Source organism: Mustela nivalis, assembly GCF_964662115.1.
Source record: "Mustela nivalis genome assembly, chromosome: 8".
Lineage (NCBI taxonomy): Eukaryota > Metazoa > Chordata > Mammalia > Carnivora > Mustelidae > Mustela > Mustela nivalis.
The window spans coordinates 17,779,268-17,800,180 of NC_139027.1; the positions used below are offsets into that span (position 1 = coordinate 17,779,268).

Below are 20,913 nucleotides of genomic sequence, written 5' to 3' on the forward strand. Positions count from 1 at the left end.
TATTTGACAGACAGAGATCACAAGTAGGCAGAGAGGCAGGCAGAGAGAGAGGAGGAAGCAGGCTCCCCGCCGAGCAGAGAGCCCCATGTGGGGCTCGATCCCAGGACCCTGAGATCACGACCCGAGCCAAAGGCAGAGGCTTTAACCCACTGAGCCACCCAGGCACCCCAAAAGATTGATTTATTTAGGGGGATCTAGAGGGCTCACTGAGTGGAGTGTCTGCCATTGGCTCAGATGGTGATCCCAGGCCAGAGCCTGGGATTAAGCCCCAGAGCTCGCTGCTCAGTAGAGAGCCGGCTTCTCTCTCTCCCTCTGCTGCTCTGCTCTCCCTGCTTGTGCTCTCTCAATTAAGTAAATAAAACCTTTAAAAAAAAAAAAAAGATTGATTGATTGGTTTGAGAGAAAGAGGGCATTCCTGAGTATGGGGAGGGACAGATGGGGAGGGAGAGAATCTCACGCAGACTCCCTGCTAAGCACAGAGCTTGACTTTGGGCTTGATCTTATAACCTTGAGAACTTGACCTGAGCTGAAATCAAATTAGAAGCTCAACTCACTGAGCCATTTAAGTGCCCCTAATTTTACTTCTGATGGAGCTCAGGTGAAATACCGTAACTATATAAGGGGGTCCTCAGGGAAGAGATGATACTGATCCGGTAGGCATAGGGTGAATCCAAGAGGCTATATTTTTAAGAAGCATGTCAGGTGCCTGGGTGGCTCAGTCATTCAGCAGATGCCTTCAGCTCAGATCATGATCCCATGGTCCTTGGATCCAGCCCTGCATCGGGCTCCCTGCTCAGTAGGAGGCCTGCTTCTCCCTCTCCCACTACCCCCGCTTGTGTTCCCTCTCTCACTGTGTCTCTCTCTGTCAAATAAATAAATAAAATCTTAAAAAAAAAAAAAAAGGCAGGACACTTTGAATAAATACTGAATCATGGGACAAAATCAGAATTGGTGACATTAGAATTCTGTACTGTCCAATATGACAACTACTAGCCACATATGGCTATTTAAATTTAAATTAAACACTAAAAATCCAGGGGCGCCTGGGTGGCTCAGTGGGTTAGGCCTCTGCCTTTGGCTAAGGTCATAATTTCAGGGTCCTGGGATTGAGCCCCGCATCAGACTCTCTGCTCAGCAGGGAGTCTGCTTCTCCTTCTCTCTCTGCTTGCCTCTCTGCCTACTTGTGATCTTACTCTGTCTGTCAAATAAATTAATGAAATATTAAGAAAACTAAAAATCCAGTCCCTCAGATATACTACCTAAATTTCAAGTGTTCAGGAGCAAAATGTTGCCAGTAGCTAACGTATTAGACAGTGCAGAAACCATTTTATCGCCTCAAAAAATTCTATTGGACAGATCTGGCCTAGATATTCATCCTGAGGTAGGGGAAATGCTCAAAGATGATGACTGTATTTGTAATTTGACTGGATGGTTGGAAGGGATATCAACTGGAAAAGGGGATGTAGCATCAGGAGCAGATTCCTGAGGGTCACCTATCATTTTTCTATCAACTCAAGAAGCGTTTACTGCCCTTGGTGGTATGTACCTGTGCAATAGCTACTGTATAAAGTGCTCTGGAGAATATCTAACAAATCTATGACTCAGTTTGCATCCTTAAGGAGATTATACTGGTTCACAACTAGAAAAAACCAACAGATTCAATCCTGGGTTTCAGCACCCAAAAACAAACAAACCAAAAATAACAGAGAAAAGAATTAGAGAAAGAGCAAACAAAACCCCAAAGCTAGTAGGAGGAAGGAAGTAATAGAGATTCAAGTGGAGATTTAAAAAAAAAATAGAGAATAGAAAAACAATGGAGAGAATCAATTAAATTGAAAGCTGGTCCTTTCAAAAGAGTAACAAAATTGACAAAACTTTAGCTAGGCTGACCAAGAAAAAAAGGGGAAAAGCAGAAATTATTAAAATCATAAATGACGGGGCTCCTGGGTGGCTCAATGGGTTAAGCCTCTGCCTTCAGCTCAGGTCATGATCTCAAGGTGCTAGGATCAAACCCTGCATGGGGCTCTCTGCCAGCAGGGAGCCTGCTTCCTCCTCCTCTGCCTGCCTCTCTGCCTACTTGTGATCTCTGTCTGTCAAATAAATAAATAAAATATTCAAAAAAATAATAAATGAAAGTGGGGACATTATTATCAACCTTATAGAAATAAAAATTGTAAAATAAATATTATGAACAATTGTATGACAACAAATTAAGCAATCTCGATGAAACAAACAAATTTCTAGAAACATACAAATGACCAAAACTGACTCAAGAAGAAATAGAAACTGAACAGACCTACAGTAGGAGATTGAATCAGTTATCGAAAACCTCCCAACAAGGAAAATCTCAGAGCTAGATGACTTCATAGATTCTACTAAACAATTTTACCAAACACTTAAGGAAGAATTGACACCAATCTTTCTCAAAATATTCTGAAAAAAAAGAAGAGAAGGAAACACTTCCTAACTCATTCTATGAGATCAGCATTGTATTGATACCAAAGCTAGACAAAGATATCACAGTAAAAGAACTACAGAGCAAAATTATGAATATAGATGAAGAGGTGCCTGGCTGGCTCAGCTGTTAAGTGTCTGCCTTCAGCTCAAGTCATGGTCCCAGGGTTCTGGGATGGAGCCCCACGTTAGGCTCCCTGCTTGGTGGGAGGCCTGTGTTTCCCTCTCCCACTCCCTCTGCTTGTGTTTCCTCTCTCTCTTTCTGCATCTCTGTCAAATAAATAAATAAAATTCTTTGTAGAAAAAATTAATATAGGGGTGTCTGGGTGGCTCAGTCGTTGTCTGTCTTTGGCTCAGGTCATGATCCCAGGGTCCTGGGGTGGAATCCCACATTGGGTCTCCCTCCCCCACTTCCCCTGCTTGTGTTCCCTCTCTCACTGTATCTCTCTCTGTCAAATAAATAACTAAAATCTTTTTTTAGATTTTTTTTTTTTGACAGAGAGAGAAACAGCCAGAGAGGGAACACAAGCAGGGAAAGAGGGAGAGGGAGAAGCAGGCTCCCCAGTGAGCAGGGAGCTGGACACGGGGCTTGATCCCAGGACCCTGAGATCATGACTTGAGCTGTAGGTAGACACTTAATGACTGAGCTATCCAGGTGCCCCCAAATAAATAAATAAAATCTTTAAAAAATGAATATAGATGCAAAAATCCTCAACAAAATGCTTGCAAACCAAATCCAGCAGCATGTCAAAAGAAATATATACCATAACTAAGTGGTATTTATCCCAAGACCATTAAATGGGGAAAGGATTGATAGTATTTTCAAAAAGATGGTTCTGAGAAAACTACATACACATGCAAAAGAATGAAGTTGGTCCCTTATTTTATACCATGTACAAAAAATTAATTCAAAATGCATCAAACACCTAATCTAAATGCTAAAACTATAAAATGTTTAGAAAAAAATGGGAAAATCTTCATGACATTGAATTTGGGCAATAATGTCTTGGATATGACTCCAAAAGCATTGGGGAAAAAAAGAAAAATAAATAAATTGAACCTCATCAAAATTTAAAACTTTTGTATATGAAAGGACACCACCAACAGAATGAAAGAATAACCCACAGAATAGGAGAAAATACAAAACACATCTCTGATAAGGAATTAGTATCCAGAAGACACTAAAAAAACAAAACAAACCCCACAAAACTACAACTCAATTACAAAAAACAACCCTATTTAAAAATAGGCAAATATGGGGTGCCTAGGTGGCTAAGTGTGTTGGGGCCTCTGCCTTCAGCTTGGGTCACGATCCCAGGCTCCTGGGATGAAGCCCCACCTCGGGCTCTCTGCTCTCTCTGCCTCCCTCTCTGCCTACTTGTGACTTCTGTCTGTCAAATAAACAAATAAAATCTTTTTTTTTTTTAATGGGCAAATACTGGACCACTGGCTCAGCTGATAGAGCATGGGATTCTTGATCTCAGGGTCATGAGTTTGAGCCTCAGGTTAGGTATAAAATTTACATACATACATACACTCAAATGGGCAAAGGACTCGATTAGACACTTTTCCAAAGATATACAATCATGAATAAGTACATGAAAAAAGGGGTGCCTGGGTGGCTCAGTCAGTTAAGAATCTGTCTTCCGCTTGGGTCATGATTGCAGGATCCTGGGATCTAGCCCCTCCACTGGGTCCCTGCTCAGTGAGGAGTCTGCTTCTCCCTCTCCCTTTGCCCCTCTCCCACTGCTCCGGCTCTCTCTTCCTCTCCCAAATAAACAAAATCTTAAAAAAGAAAAAAAAAAAAAAGCTCATGAAAAAAATGCTCAACATCACTAGTGACTAGGGAAATAAAAATCAAACCCGCAATGAATACCAACCACTTCACGTCCATTAGGATGGCTATTATAAAAACAGCAAAACCATGGAAAATAATGAGTGCTGTCAGGGGTATGGAGAAACCTGAATGCTTATGCACTGCTGCAGGTAATATTAAAATGCTGTACTCATTGTAGAAATCAGTTTGGCAGCTCCTCAGAAAGTTAAACATATGCCATATGGTCCAGTAATTCTGCATCTAGATACAAAATAACTGAAAGCAAGAGACTTAATCAGATACTTGTATACAGATGTTCATAGTTCCACCGTTCACAACAGCCAAAAGGTGGAAACAATCCAAATGTCCATCAGCAGGTGAGTGGATAAATAAAAGGTGGTATATACAACAACGGAGTATTTTTCAGCATAAAGGAGAATACATTGTGGTACTTGCTATAACATGGACGAACCTTGAAAATACAACGCCAAGTGAAGTAAGGGCAGACACAAAAGGACAAATACTGTATGATTCTAGTTATGTGGGGTACCTAGACGTCGTTAGCATCAGGAGATAGGAGAGGGAAAAAGACTATTCCAACGGGGTGTGGAGGATGAGGGGTCACTATGCCTCCAGGGGAACTCTGACCAGGGGATCTGCAACTGTCTCCAAGGTCACGCAAAAAAAAAGGGGGGGGGAGGGCTTTTCTTCCACCGGGATAAGTGAAAACAAAGCCTCGAAGGAACTGGGTGTGGGGAAGTGGGAGGGGCGAGTAGAGGTGGCCACGATCGCACTGCCCATTAGCGTTTTGCAGGGAGGTGAAATTTCCCCCGAAATTTCAGGAGTGGTGGATGACGAGGGGTTGCAGACCCGCTCAGGCTGAGGGTGGGTCAAAGTTTAGGGGCCTGGTGGAAGGAGAGCAGCTTAACTAAAGTTTGGTCAAGTCAGGGGAGCCCGTATTTCGTCCAGATTGGTCAGTGAGTGCAATCTGTTCACCTGACCATTTACGAGGCAAAAACGAAGGGAATTTGGACGGTCTACGTCTGACCAGTCATAGGTTAAAAACAAGGGGTGAGTCATATCTGAGTTACACCGGGAAGGGTGGTTCCTTGCAGTAAATCCTTTCGGGAGCACAAAAGGGTGGGGGGATTTCTTCAACGTCGCTTTCCAGAATCACCGGGCTCGGGTTAAGTTCTACGTTGTCACAATGCAGGGACATCTCTCCGCGGACTCAATCGGAGGCTGCGGACGTACAGAGGTAAGTAGACGCTGGGCTATTCTTTGAGCCCACACCTCGCTCCCAGCATTTTCGGGGCCGGGTGAGAAGGCGGCCAGCGACACCGCCGGCTGCAGGCAGGAGACTGCCGCCATTACCGCGCGTCAGCTAAGGGCTGAGGAGGCGACTGCGGCGACGAAGCCAACCGGCCCCGCCCCCCCACCCACCGCGCGCGCTCCCGGGCCTGCGCGGAGCCTGCCCGGCGCGCGCTCGGCGCCCGGCGGCGGAGACCGGGAGAGGCGGGCCGGGTCCCAGCCGCGCGGCCCGCGAGCCTCCGCGGGTCTGGGGGCGGCGGCGCTCCCAGTCTGAGGGGCTCCGGCCCGGCAGCGGCGGTGGCGCCCGCGGCCCCGGAGCGAACCGAGGACCAGGCCGCGAGGCGACAGCGCGGCGCGGCCCCCTCCAGCGGCCGCGCCCAGAGGTGAGTGCGCTGGGGCCGCGCCGCATTCGGCGGGGTGAGGGGCTGGGACGTCCGCTCCCCGCCGGCCGCGGGCGGGCGTTTTTTCCCAGGCGGGGCGCTGTCCCGGGTTAGGGTGTCGTTGGGTCGTGCGGAGCCGCAGCGCTCTAGACGGTCTCGGTATCGGTGAGCCCGGGGTCCGGGCGGTTTCGTTGACGCTGGAGGCGGCGGCTGGGGCGAGACTCCTGGTCAGTTCAGGTGAGCCGCGTCTCCGGCCTGCGTCCTGTGCTCGCTTCCTGCGTGGTGGCGACCTCCGAGCCGGCACCGCCGAGGGCTTCCGTTCGGGGTTGGGGTGGGGGGGTCGGAAACTTCGAGTTAGGCGCACTTAAGATGCCCGGGTTTCCAAAGGCGTGCGCTGCAGGAGCACGGTGCAGAAGTACCAGGCACGTCTGTTTGGGGTGGCCGTGTCTCGGGTCGCTTCACCACCGAGTCTCCCCCGACAGTCTCTTCGTAGGTTTCGAGTTTGCATCTTTCCCTGTTTCATTTTGTGTGTGTGTGTGTGTGTGTGTGTGTGTGCGCGCGCGCGCCTTTTTACTCGCAGTGTCTCGTTAGCAGTAAGGAACGTTAGGGTGTTGTCCAGCCTGGCTGCTTGCGTACATCACTTGAGATCACGGAAAATAAGGATAGGAATCGGACAGTCTTTATGGATGTCCGTGTGGAAACTGTAAAGTATGACATTGTATGAACGACGTGAAAATCGGCCTCCGTATTTCAAAGTCATGGCTCAGGTGTGTTTGGGGAGTGTTTCACGTGTTTTTAAATTACGGTTTAGTTTTTAAAGGGGGAAGACTCCTTAAAAGTTGATGTTACGTCTGGTGTGTAAATATGCCGGAAGGCGTATTGATTTTAAAGGCAGTTAAATTCGGTGAATATTTGAGCATCTATTTATATCAATGAGGTTAGTGCTAGGCGCTGATGGCGTCCAAAAACGAGATGGAATGGTGTGCAGGATGGAGTGATTAATTAAGCAAGCAAGTAGTAATGATACGAGGCCGAATGCAGTATTAACAGAAACTCCTACTTGTTGGGTACTGACTCTTAGCCTTGCACTGTGGTGTACACACACATGCATACTTAAGTTACTCAGTGCTTAATGTTAATTACTTAATTTATTCAAATTTTTTTTAGTACCTACTGTTTGGTGAGTGGCCATGACAACATGGTGACTCCTGTAGATTTTTTTTTTTTTTTTTTACACAAATCTCATCATTTGACCCTTGAGCAGTGTGAGTGGGTGGCAGTGTTAGGGGTGCCAGCCCCCACACAGTTGGAGAATCTGTGTATGAATTCTGAGTCCCCCAAAACTTAACTACTTATAGCCTGGTATTGACTGAAAGCCTTAAAGCCAGTTAACACGTATTTTGTATGTTATATGTATTCTGCTGTGTGCTTAATAATAAAGTAAGCTAGACGAAAGAAAATATTATGGAGAAAATCATCATAAGAGAAAATACATTTACAATGTACTATATGTAGGACATTTATAATATGCTATGCTTATAGATAGTACATTTATAAATGCACTATTTAGAGATAACTGTATTTGTAGAAGAAAATCTTCACATAAAGTAGACTTGGTGCATTTCAAACCTGTATTATTCAAGGCTCCACTGTAAATGCCAGTAAACCTAGACAGAAGCTTAAAAAGGAAGAATATAGTATATTGTGAGAACAGTAAAAAGGGGATAACCAGCTTGGGAAATCAGTTAAAGTTTTCTTAGGAAAGTAATCTTCCAACTAAGATGTTATGGGTAAATAGGAATTGGTGAAAGGTGGCCCCCCAAAGGAGGGAAGAAAGGTCCGGGCGAAGGAAATAGGTTCCCCAGAGGAAGGTTAAAGAAATTTAAGGAACTGAAAGGTCAAAGCAAGTGGAATTTAGTGTGGAATGCAAAAGAGGGCATGAGAGATAATGCCAGGTCTTTTAAGCAGTGTTAAGAATTTGGGACTGGGGCGCCTGGGTGGCTCAGTGGGTTAAGCCGCTGCCTTCGGCTCAGGTCATGATCTCAGAGTCCTGGGATCGAGCCCCGCATCGGGCTCTCTGCTCGGCAGGGAGCCTGCTTCCTCCTCTCTCTCTCTGCCTGCCTCTCGACCTACTTGTGATTTCTCTCTGTCAAATAAATAAATAAAATCTTAAAAAAAAAAAAAAAAAGAATTTGGGACTGACTTTTTTTTCCTTTACCTTAAAGCTTTATGGTGAAATTTTCACACTATTCAAATGTGATGAGCTAATAGTACAGTGAACTTCTCTATAATATTAACCCAGAATATTTGGACCTTACTTGAAGAGCAGTGAATGGTCATTGAAAGTTTTAAGCCGGGAAGTTTCCGTCAAATTTGTTGTTATTATTATTTTTTTAACATTTTATTTATTTATTTGACAGAGAGCACAAGCAGGCAGAGGGGCAGAGGGAAAGGGAGAAGCAGGCTACCCGCTGAGCAGGGAACCCTCAAATTTGTGTCTTATTCAAAAAAGTCACATCTGGCTGGCCTAGTGGTAGAGTATGAGACTCTTGATCTCAAATCCCCTGTTGGAGGTAGTTTATTTATTTGTTTATCTTTTTGAAAAGGGCATCCTGACTCCTGTGTAGAAACTGCCTTGAGGTGGGGGCAAGAATGGAGTGAGGAAACCACCAAGAGATCATATTTGGGCCAAGAGTTGTGGCTATGTAGAGAGAGCAATATTCTAAGGGTACATAGTTGATCTCTCCTCACTCTGCTAATAATTTTATGTTTAGTCTTTCAGAGAAATTGTGGCAAATTTTCTTTTTTTTAAGATTTTATTTATTTATTTGAGAGAGATCACAGGTAGGCAGAGAAGCAGGCAGAGAGAGGAGGAAGCAGGTTTCCTGCTGAGCAGAGAGCCCGATGTGGGGCTCGATCCTAGGACCCTGGGATCATGACACAAGCCGAAGGCAGAGGCTTTAACCCACTGAGCCACCCAGGCGCCCCTCTGGCGAGTTTTCTAAGGGAATTTGTGTTTGCTCTCAGTTTTTCAAGGTAGATAACACTTCAGAGTGGAGCCCTGGAATGAAAATGTCTTGGTGTCAAAGGATGGCTGCATTAGAGACTTTGACAGACTCTACTCAAGTGCCCCTTTCCCCAGTTACTCTTGTCACTTAACACTTTGGTCCTTAGGGGTATTTAACTTTCTCATTAACAGTTTTTCTAGAAGACAAGAAAGTATTTTCAGTTATTCTGATGGCAACAAAGATAAGCTGAAACTTTCCAAAATTTTTCATTTATTATTTAACAGTAAACTAGAATTCTTTAAATACACAAAGTATCTTTTGAAGTGTTTGATTTTGATGCTACTGTGATTTGTTTGCTCTTGGAGGCACTCTCCCATTCCATAAGTGTAGGTGAAAAGGACTCCACATTGGAAATGTGATCCGTGAGTTCCTTTGTGCTGTGTTTAATGCCAGGAATGGCTTTATCCTTAAGGAGAAACTTCAACTTCTACACAAAGATAGCATACTCCACGGTATATCTTTATGTACTTTAATCTTTAAAAAAATGCAGTCTGTCATGTGTGTTTACAAAAATAAGTACAATTGGTAATATGCAGATTTTTTCTGCTTGAATTCTAATGTATACATTCTTACCAGTCTGAATCTATTTTGACTGGATTTTTTTTCCAATGGATATGTTCCAGAAAGCTCAGTCTAGTCTCTCTCCTGACTGATTTTATCACTGCAGTTGTTGGGAGTAAGTGGGATAATAATTGGGAAGGTGTTTGGTAAACTGTGATACACAATAAAAATATAAGATGGTAGTGGTACTAATTGGAAGGAAACTGAAGTGAAATGAAGGAAATTCTACTCATCTGTCTCTTCTAATACCAAGCTTCATGCTGGTGACAGACATTTGTCAGATGGCTTTTTATATTCTCTGTAGTACAGTGCGTGACTTAGGTTCATTTGTGTCACATGACTGTGATGACTGTAGTTGACTCAGCTGACACAAATAGATTTTACATGGTTTATTGCATATTACTCATTTATGATAAATAACCTAAAATAATGATGACCTTTTTTTTTTTTAAAGATTTTATTTATTTATTTGACAGATTACAAGTAGGCAGAGAGGCAGGCAGAGTGAGGGGGAGAAGCAGGCTCCCCGCTGAACAGAGAACCTGATACAGGCTGGATCCTAGGACCCTGAGATTATGACCTGAGCTGAAAGCAGAGGCTTAACTCACTGAGCCACCTGGGCACCTCTGATGACTCTTTAAATAATGACTTTAGGTCCATCTTAGATTTGGTTTTTACTTTGTAATTTTTTTTAAACGATTTTATTTATTTATTTGACCGAGAGAGATCACAAGTAGACAGAGAGGCAGGCAGAGAGAGAGAGGGAAGCAGGCTTCTCACTGAGCAGAGAGCCCAATGTGGGACTCGATCCCACGACTCTGAGATCATGACCTGAGCCGAAGGCAGCGGCTTAACCCACTGAGCCACCCAGGTGCCCTTACTTTGTAATTCTATGCCATTTGCTAATTCAGTATATTTACTCAGTATATTTATTAATTTAGTATATTTTTCTTGTTAGTTTGTAAACTCCCTAGGCGACTGTATCTGTCCTATTAACCCTTCTTTTTTTTTTTTTTTTTAAAGATTTTTATTTATTTATTTGTCAGAGAGAGAGCGAGCGAGCGAGAGCGAGCATACGCAGACAGAGTGAAAGGCAGAATCAGAGGGAGAAGCAGGCTCCCTGCGGAGCAAGGAGCCCGATGTGGGACTCAATCCCAGGACGTTGGGACCATGACCTGAGCCGAAGGCATCTGCTTAACCAACTGAGCCACCCAGGCGTCCCTCCTATTAACCCTTCTTTCATTAATTCTAAACCAGTGCCTTGCACATAGAGGTTCAGTAAATAGATAAAGGTTTTAAAAGGTTTAATTAGTGAAATCAAAACTAAAAGATCAAAGTAAATCAGAGAAAGGCAATTATCCCATGACCTCACTGGTAGGTGGAATTTAAAAAACAAAACAGGATCCTAGGGGAAGAGAGGAAAAAATAAAATAAGATGAAATCAGAGAAGGAGAAAAACCATAAGAGACTTTTTTTTACTAAAGATTTTTTTTTTTTTTTTTGACACAGAGAGGGTGAGTGAGTGGCACGCAGAGGGAGAGGGAGAGGCAGATTCCCTTCCTAGCACAGAATCCCTTCCTAGATTCTCTTCCTAGTAGAGAGCGGATGTGGGGCTCCAACCCAGGATAAGATCAGCCCAGCCACCCAAGTGCCCCACCATAAGAGACTCTTAATCATGGGAAACAAACTGAGGGCTGCTGGAGGGGAGATGGGTGGGGGGATGGGGTAACTGGGTGATTGACATTAAGGAGGGCGTGTGATATAATGAGCACTGGGTATTATATAAGACTGATGAATCATTGAGCTCTACCTATCTCTGAATCAGTAATCTGTTATATGTTAATTAATTGAATTTAAGTTAAAAAATAATAATAAAAAATAAACTTAACATGGTTTAAAGTAAGTGCTTCAAAAAACAAAAACAAACCCCTGGGAGCGCCTGGGTGGCTCAGTGGGTTTCTGCCTTCTGCTGAGGTCATGATCTCAGGGTCTGGGGATGGGGAGCCCTGTCTCAGGCTCTCTGCTCAGCAGGAGGCCTGCTTTCCCTCCCCGCCACATCCTCTCCTTCCTCCTTGTGGTCTCTCTCTCTGTCAAATAAAAGAATAAAAACAAACCCCTAAACTAAAAGTTCAAAGCTGTGTTGAAATTAAAACTTTAGTGTAAGCCTGAAGATGTTTCTTAACTGATCCTTGTAACAGATTATGACAGAGTAACAGGAAAAGAGAAAGGAGCAAACATTATTGTATTCTTAGTATTTATTTGAGTCCTCAAAACAACCTTATGAGGATGAAAATCATCTCCATGTTACAGGTTTAGGGTTAGAGAGGTGAATAACAACAGTCACCCAGCTCAAAAATGATGTAGTCAGAATTCCATTACAAGTTGGTTTGACTCTAAGGTCATCTTCGTTCTCTGTTGGTGTCATAAAACAAGTAAAAACAATTCATTAGTAGTTTGTGACTATAACATAATGAAAGATATTAGCGATTTGCTGGAAAACAATAACCTGTTAAAGGGAAACGTAGCGAAATACTTCAGGGATGGCTCCTCTTGGTTTTGCACTTGGCAAGGCAGTGTGGAAAAAACAGGAAATGAGTAAGTCATAATACATGTCCTCAAGGATCTTAGATCCAGCTAAAAAAGGTAAAAGAGACAACAGTAAACAGCCTCAGAAAATATGATTTAAATACCAAAAACTACGATTTAGGAGAAGAATATTAATATCGATTTAATATTTTACCTTTATGATAGTTGTGGGACTTGAAGGATAATTAGGATTTGAATACCCAGAAGGCTGGTTACATTATGAACAAAGAAGTGTTATAAACATGTTATGTTTATGACACAGTAAAGATCATATCTAAACTAAGGGATTATGTTAGAGTAGTTGAAAATAATGTTAGAAACAGTACCCACCAGGATATAATGTCCTCAACGGTTGGAATCTTTGTCTACTTTGTTCTGTATGTATCCCAAGCACCTAGAATCATACCTGGTATATAGTAGGTGCTGAATAAATACACATTTTTAATGCTTTTAACGTATAATTAATATGCAATAAAATGCACATATTTAAGACATACCATTTTTTTAAAGACATACCATTTATTAAATATTTTTACCTGAATTAGTTTTCAATTCTGTAATGCCCTTTTTAAAAAAGATTTTATTTATTTATTTGAGAGAGAGCCTGAGCATGCTGGAGCAGTGGGAGGAGCAGAGGGAGAAGAACAAGCAGACTTGCACTGAACCCGGAGCCCTATGTGAGACTCCATCCCACAGCCCTGAGACCATGACCCAAGCCAAAATCAGGTCAGACACCCAACCAGCAGCCACCCAGGCATTTCATAATGCTTTATTTCTTTAAAAAAAAAGTAAGTAAGTCAAAATGAAAACTTCCCTGACATCTGAATGGTTGAGATGGCTGTTTATATTTTTCTCTATTTTGTGTATGTTTGAAAGGGAAGAATTTTAAAGGGAAGCAATTAAATAAAGGTTTAGAAATATGAAATTTGAAGGACAAAGTCTTAGGAGAAAAAAATTAGTGGACATGAAATTCTGCTTTTCTGAATATGTTTTTAATTTGAGCCTCTGCCTTCAGCTTGGGTCATGATCCCAGCGTCCTGGGATCGAGTCCCACATCGGGCTCCTTGCTCAGTGGGAGCCTGCTTCTCCATCTGCCTCTGCCTGCCACTCTGCCTGTGCTCACTCTGACAAATAAATAAATAAAATCTTAAAAAAAAAATAGAATAACATATACATATATTTTAAAAGATAGTAGTGTTAGAAAACTAAAAATGCTCCCATTCCCTTTCGCTAAGTACAACGGCTTTGAACTCATAGCTGTTTTTTCTGTTACTTAAAATCATATATATATTTTTTAAAGATTTTATTTATTTGTCAGAGTGAACACGCTGAGCAAGGAGCCCAATGTGGGACTCGATCCCAGGACGCTGGGATCACGACCTGAGCCGAAGGCAGCCGCTTAACCAACTGAGCCACCCGGGCGTCCCACAATCATATTTCTAAACAACGTGTACAGTTGGAGTTATTTTTGAACATTGCCTTAAATATTGCTATTAGGATAGATAACCATTTTAGCTTTCTTATGTTTGGCCCCCCCCTTACTTTCTCATATCCTCTTAATGGTTTTATTTTTATTTATTTGTTTATTTTTTTAAAAGATTTTATATATTTGACAGAGATTACAAGTAGACAGAGAGGCATGCAGAGAGAGAGGAAGGGAAGCAGGCTCCCTGCTGAGCAGAGAGCAGATGCGGGGCTCCATGCGGGGCTCAATCCCAGGACGCTGGCATCAGGATCCGAGCCGAAGGCAGAGGCTTTAACCCACTGAGCCACCCAGGCACCCCTCTCTTAATGGTTTTAGCTCATATGTTTTCTTTACAATAAATAAAGAAGTAACAGGAAAAGAGAAAGGAGCAAACATTATTGTATTCTTAATATTTATTTGAGTCCTCAAAACAACCTTATGAGAATGAAAATCATCTCCATGTTACAGGTTTAGGGTTAGAGAGGTGAATAACAACAAAGGCACCCAGCTCAAAAATGATGTAGTCAGAATTCCATTACAAGTTGGTTTGACTCTAAGGTCATCTTCGTTCTCTGTTGGTGTCATAAAACAAGTAAAAACAATTCATTAGTAGTTTGTGACTATAACATAATGAAAGATAAGTAAAAATATACACTATTTTCTTTTTTTTTTTCTTTTCCTTTAGACCTCAGGTCCATCCCCGGTTCAAAGATGGGGCTTGTATTTATCCAATAAATGTAATAAACATTGTAAACTTGAAAGAACATTGATAATACTGTGTCTTGTATTTAACAATCATTTTTAATGGCTGCATTTAAAAATATATATTTTTTAAAGATTTTACTTATTTATTTAACAGAGAGAGAGAGAGAGATCACAACTAGGCAGAGAGGCAGGCAGAGAGCTCTTTGCTGAGCAGAGAGCCTGATGTGGGGCTCCATCCCAGGACCCTGAGATCATGACCTGAGCTGAAGGCAGGGGCTTATTAACCCACCGAGCCACCCAGGCGCCCCTAATGGCTGCATTTTTAAAGCATATAGTTTACATATAATCTAATCTATGAATTTTATAATCTGTATAAATTATTGATACAAAAAATCTTCTTCTCTGATTTATTACTTGGTAAATCTAATGCCTAATCAGATGCCTTCCATAAAATTAATATTGAGCAAGATTCTTTGAATGAAATGGTCTCTTTGCATTTTTAAGTTTAGAGAATAATTTGAAAAGCATTCCTGGAAGGAAAAAAAGTCTTTTAGAAATAGAAACACTCGATAGAGTAGAGACATCCAGTTTGCCTTAGTTGTTGGATGCCATAGTCTTGGGTGCTGTGGCTCTAGTGACTCCTACCCTACCCTCGAGCTACAAGGCCGAGAGTCTGGAATGCCATTGGTGGTGCTGTCCCTCCTCGCTTAGTATTCCACACTCACTCCTCAGCCCCTTTGCGTTTCCTCCTTTTTCCTCGCCTGTTTCCCTTCGTCTTTCAGAGTTCTTCACAATTTTCTCATGAAAAGGTTAAGAAATAAATCTGCTATCAATTTATATTCAATTCATAATTAAAGCTAGAGGTGTCTAAAACAACTTTAGGTGATATTTTCTAGAGCAGAGCCCACTATCCTTCATTAATTCTTAACAAAACAAAGGCTAAGTGGGGAATTAGTGCTCAACACAAATTGCTGTGGTTTTTGGCCCAGCTCCATTAGCGGGCCCTGAGATCATTCAGACTGATTTTTCTATCTGGTGAAAGGCTGCTGCACTAGATCCTTAGTTACCAGATTAAATACCTCCAGATACATTGGAGACTTTTTCTTTTTTTGAGAGAGAGCTTTTTACATGGTAGCAGTGGATTGCTTCTTGTGGCCATTTTCTCTTTCTCATAGCTTTAGGATGGGTCTGGTGGGTATTATTTTGCAGATTTGTCTTCTATTCAAACATGCTTACATTTTTAAATAAAGGTACACTAACATGTTGTAGAAATACTCATATAGTCTTCACACTGATTTTCCACATTTTTGGGAATTTAAAGGAACAAAAAAGTAAGCAGTATATACAGAATTTATCCACCGTAGCTATTATTTGTTAGGAAAAATTGAAAGCAAACTAAATTCCCAGTAGTCATGGTATAGCTGGCTAATGGGATAATTTGTGTCCTTTAAAAATAGTTATGAAGTAGTTTATATAGCCGAATGGAAAAAGACAGCATAGATATGAAAAATAAAGGAAACAAAAATCATTCATATACTAGCAGTTCATTTGAATGTGTATGAAAAATGGAGAGGAAGAAGCAAAAGTTTAGGGGTAATAAAAGTATGGATTATTTTCTCTCTTTTCCCAAACTTTCCATATTAGCGTTTTGCCTTTATAATAAAATATTGTGAGAACTAAGCAAACAAATCAATGTTTAAGGTAGTCCAAGCCATCTGTCCACTGAGAGGTCCTGGAAACAACACACAGTAGAAAAAACATACATGCCAAACACCCAGATCTTGATTTCTAAATACAGTAAAAAAAAAAAGGCCGGGGTGGGTGGGGGCGGGGGCGGCACCTGTGTGGCTCAGTCAGTTAAGCGTCTGCCTTTAGCTCAGGTCAAGATCCCGGAGTCCTGGGATTGAGCCCTGTGGCAGCCTCCTTTTCCTTCTCCCTCTGCCTGTGGCTCCCCCTGCTAGTACTCTTTCTCTGTGTCAAATAAGTAAATCTTTAAAAAAAAGAAAAAAGTAACCATGGCTCCTTAGAGGTAAGTCTGTTTCCAAGGCTGAGGCAGAGAAAGAACAAAGGATCCTAGAGCATATTCTTGCTCCAGAAATTAAGAAGATGCTTATAGGATGATAAATACGTATCAGAAGGACATCGCACTGAAGGGATTCCCACTGGACAAATCTGGGAAATGGAACATTGAAATAAATGGTGATATTAGTGAGTTATAACTCATTGACTAGCGGCGCCTGGGTGACTAAGTGGGTTAAAGCCTCTGCCTTCGCTCAGGTCATGATCCCAGGTCCTGGGATAGAATCCTGCATCGGACTCTCTTAGCTCTGCCTGCCTCTCTGCCTACTTGTGATCTCTGTCTGTCAAATAAATAAATAAAATCTTAAAAAAAAAAACTCATTGACTAAAAAACCCATGAGTTCATACTCTTAGATCTAAAAAAAAAAAGGTAATAAATAAGGAAAAGATGGACTATTAAGTAAACTTAACAGTCATGTGGAGTCCCTGTAACTAAGATTAAGTTCCAAATATATCTAAATATAAAATTTTGAAATTAAAGTTGAGGGGCTGCCTGGGTGGCTAGTTGGTTAAGCACTTGCTTTAGGCTTAGGTCATGCATGATTCCACGATGCTGGGATTGAGCCCCACGTTGGGCACATTGGGGTCCCTGCTCAGCCCACTTCTTTTTCTCCCCACTGCTCATTCTCTCATGCTCTCTCTCAAATAAATAAAATCTTCTAAAACAATTTATATTGTGGGAGCACCTGGTGGCTCAGTGGGTTAAGCCTCTGCCTTCAGCTCAGGTTATGGTCTTGGGGTCCTGGGATTGAGCCCTGCATAGTGCTTTTTGCTCAGTGGGGAGCCTGCTTGCCTGTCTCTCTCTGCCTGCCTCTCTACCTACTTGTGATCTCTCTGTCAAATAAATAAATAAAATCTTTAAAAAAAAATTTATATTGAGGGTCACTGCAGAATGGGAAAATAGGCAGTTGCAAGTTCATGTTCCCCTAGAAACATGAAAAACATGCATTAACTGTTAGGACCAAGTTAGAACTCTGGAAGGTAGTTCTTGCTGAATCAAGAAAAATGCAGCTTGGCGCCTGGGTGGCTCAGTGGGTTAAGCTGCTGCCTTTAGCTCAGGTCATGATCTCAGGGTCCTGGGATCGAGTCCCACATCGGGCTCTCTGCTCGGCGGGGAGCCTGCTTCTCTCTCTCTCTCTCTGCCAGCCTCTCTACCTACCTGTGATCTCTCTCTGTCAAATAAAAAAAAAAAAAAATGCAACTTAAGAACAACAGGCAGTGGGGGTGCCTGGGTGGCTCAGTGGGTTAAGCCTCTGCCTTGGGCTCAGGTCATGATCCTGGAGTCCCAGGATCAGGTCCTGCATCGGGCTCCCAGCTCCATAGGGAGTCGCTTCTCCCTCTTATGCTTCTCCCCTCTCATGCTCTCTCTCACACTCTCTCTCTCTCTCAAATAAATAAATAAAATCTTAAAAAAAAAAAAACAGGCAAAATACATAAAAATTGGGCAAAGGACTTGAATAGATTTTCCCCAAAGAAGATAGACAGATGGCCAATAAGTACATGTAAAAAAGATGCTCGACATCTAGTCACAATGAGATGCACTTTATTAGGATGGGTATTATTTAATAAAATAATTAATAAATAAAATAATTATTTAATAAAATGATGGCTCAGTGAGTTAAAGCCTCTCTGCCTTCAGCTTAGGTTGTGATCCCAGAGTCCTGGGATTGAGCCCTGCATCGGGCTCTCTGCTCAGCGGGGAGCCTGGTCCATCCCACCCACCCCTGCCTCTCTGCCTACTTGTGTTCTCTGTCAAATAAATAAATAAATAAATAAATAAAAAGCTTTAAGAAAACCCCCCAAAACAAAAAAAAACACACATACAAAAAACCAAAATAATATTAGCGAGGATGTGGAGAAATTAGAATCCTGGTACATTGTTGGTGGGTATACAGAATTATTCACAGTAGCCAGAGGTGTAAACAATCGAAATGTCCACGAACAAATGAATGTGTAGGGGTGCCTGGCTGGCTCAATGGGTTAAATGTCTGCCTTCCTTTCAGTTCATAATCCCAGGGTCATGGGATCTAGCCCCACATCTGGTCCCCGGCTCAGAGGGAGTCTGCTGCTCCTCCTCCCTGCCCCTCCCCCTTGCTCATGCGTGTGCGCACAGTGCTAATAAATAAAATCTTGAAAAAAAAGCCAGATGAATGTGTAAACAAAATGTATATACATATAGTGGAATATTAGCCATAAAAAGGAATGGATTTATGTTAAGTGAAATAAGCCAGACACAAAAGGACAAATGTACAATTCTGTTTATGTGAAATACAAGGCAAATTGATGAAGGCAGAAGGTAAAATATGGGTTACCAGGCCTGGGAAGAGAGAGGAATAGAGAATTATTTTTTAATGGGTACAGAGTTTCTTTTTGGTAAGTGGAAAGAGTCTTGGAAATGGATAGTGGTAATGATTGTACAACAATTGTGGATGTAATTCATACCACTGAATTGTATACTGTAAGTCTTGTCAGTTTGCTTGAATTGTAAGAATGAGAATAAAAATATGGGTTATCATAATTCTTAAGAAAGAGTTCTAAAGGGAAAAAAAAATTTCTTGTTGGAAGATTATTAAACTCCCAAAATATATTTTTCATTTTTGTTTTACTCTGTAGATGGAAATGACAGCTTTGAGTTTGGTCACATAAGTTCTTAAGACCCTTTCATACTACTTCAGGGATACCTAATAGTTTATGTTAAAGATTATTAATGCATATATAAGAATGAATTTACTTTAAGTACTCAGTTGAGGACTTTAGCTTTTGTTTGTTTTTACTTTTGCAGTAAGGCAAGAGAATGAAAGAAGTAGATAATCTCGAAAGTATAAAAGAAGAATGGTAAGTTAATTCAAACTTTGCATTTCTTTGATATTAATGAATTTCTTAGCATCTCTTTTTGCATTTCACTGACATATGTAGTAAGTTTTCTTTTTTTTTTTTAAAGATTTTATTTATTTACTTGACAGAGATCACAAGTAGGCAGAGAGAGAGGAGAAAGCAGGCTCCCCGCTGAACAGATAGCCTGATGCAGGGCTCAATCCCAGGACTCTGGGATCACGACCTGAGCGGAAGGCTTAGGCTTTAACCCACTGAGCCACCCAGGCGCCCCTATAGTAAGTTTTCATTATGATTCTCTTTCAGTTAAATAGCTAATGGAAATATTTTTTTTTTATTGGTAATGCAATTAAAAAAAAAAGATTTTATTTATTTATTTGACAGACAGAGAAGGAACACAAGTAGGGGGATTATGGGTGTGGGAAAGGAAGTAGGCTTCCCGCAGAGCAGGGTGTCTGATGTGGGGCTGGATTCCAGAACCCTGGGATCATAACCTGAGCAGAATGCAGATGCTTAATGACTGAGCCACCCTGGCATCGTTAAAGTAAATTTTTTTTTTTTTTAAATCAAAGCTGCATTGTAAATGGTTTTGTTACTGAAACAGTTAAATTTCTTTCTGTTTGCATATTCTGTTGTTTCAGGGAGAAATTCAAGTAGCTGTTCACTTTTTTAGTCTCTTATGTTGTATTGCCTTGGAGTTGTAGTGGAAATACAAAGGCTCTGGAGTCAGAAAAACCTAAGCTTTGGCGGCACCTGGGTGGTTCAGTTGGTTAAGTGGCTGCCTTTGGCTCAGGTCATGATCCCAGGGTCCTGGGATTGAGCCCTGCCTTGGGCTCCCTACTCGGTGGAGAGCCTGCTTCTCCCTCCTCCTCTGCCTACCGCTCTGCCACTCTGCCTACTTATACTCTTTCTCTCTGTCAAATAAATAAAATCTTAAAAAAAAAAAAAAAGAATTCTTCAAAAGAAAAGAAAAGAAAAATCCCAAGTTTGAATCCCATTGCTGTCTTTACTACCCTCTTTGGCCTTAGAGCAACTTAGGTAGTAGCTCATTTGAGCTTCTGTGTCTTACCTACAGAACAGAGGGGAGGGGGTACATCTGTGTTTGTCCCTGAAAGGTTTTTATGAGAATTAGATAGCTGGCATAAAGCACTCAGAACGGTATTAGCACAGGGGCCTGGGTGGTTCTGTTGGTGGAGTGTGCGAACTCTTGATCTCAGGCTCGTGAACAATTTAATTATTTCAGAGAGAAAGAGAGAGAGTGCATGGGATGGGGGGGTTCAGAGCAGGGAAAAGAGAGAGACTCTCAAGCCAACTCTCTGATGAGCACAGAGCGGCATGTGGGGCTCAATCTCATAAGGTTTCTATCATGACCTGAGCTGAAATCAAGAGTTGGACTTGGCTTGGATCATATCCTGAGCCAAAATCAGCAGTTGGATGCTTAAACAACTGAGCCACCCAGGGGCCTCTAAAATAGACAGAGAGATCACAAGTAGGCAGAGAGGCAGGCAGAGAGAGAGAGAGAAGAAGGGAAGAAGGCGCCCCACTGAGCAGAGAGCCCCATGTGGAGCTGGATCTCAGGACCCTGGGATCATGACCTTAACCATAGGCAGAGGCTTTAACCCACTGAGCCACCCAGGTGCCCTTAAAATAAATTCT

General features: G+C 41.9%; 1 protein-coding gene across 2 annotated transcripts in view; it reads left to right on the forward strand.

Annotated features, from left to right (window-relative positions):
• The first annotated feature begins 5,732 nt into the window (after positions 1-5,732).
• The window catches only part of UBXN2A (UBX domain protein 2A), a 53,134-nt gene continuing 37,953 nt past the window's right edge, over positions 5,733-20,913 (forward strand). Inside the window, exons 1-2 of one of the 2 annotated variants that reach the window (XM_082746573.1) lie at positions 5,733-5,964; positions 19,208-19,260. In XM_082746573.1, coding sequence (XP_082602699.1) covers positions 19,220-19,260 — 41 coding nt within the window. In that variant the 5' untranslated portion in view covers positions 5,733-5,964; positions 19,208-19,219. Of the gene's footprint in view, positions 6,199-19,207; positions 19,261-20,913 lie in introns of both variants that reach the window. The other variant, XM_082746574.1, reaches the window with a different exon arrangement.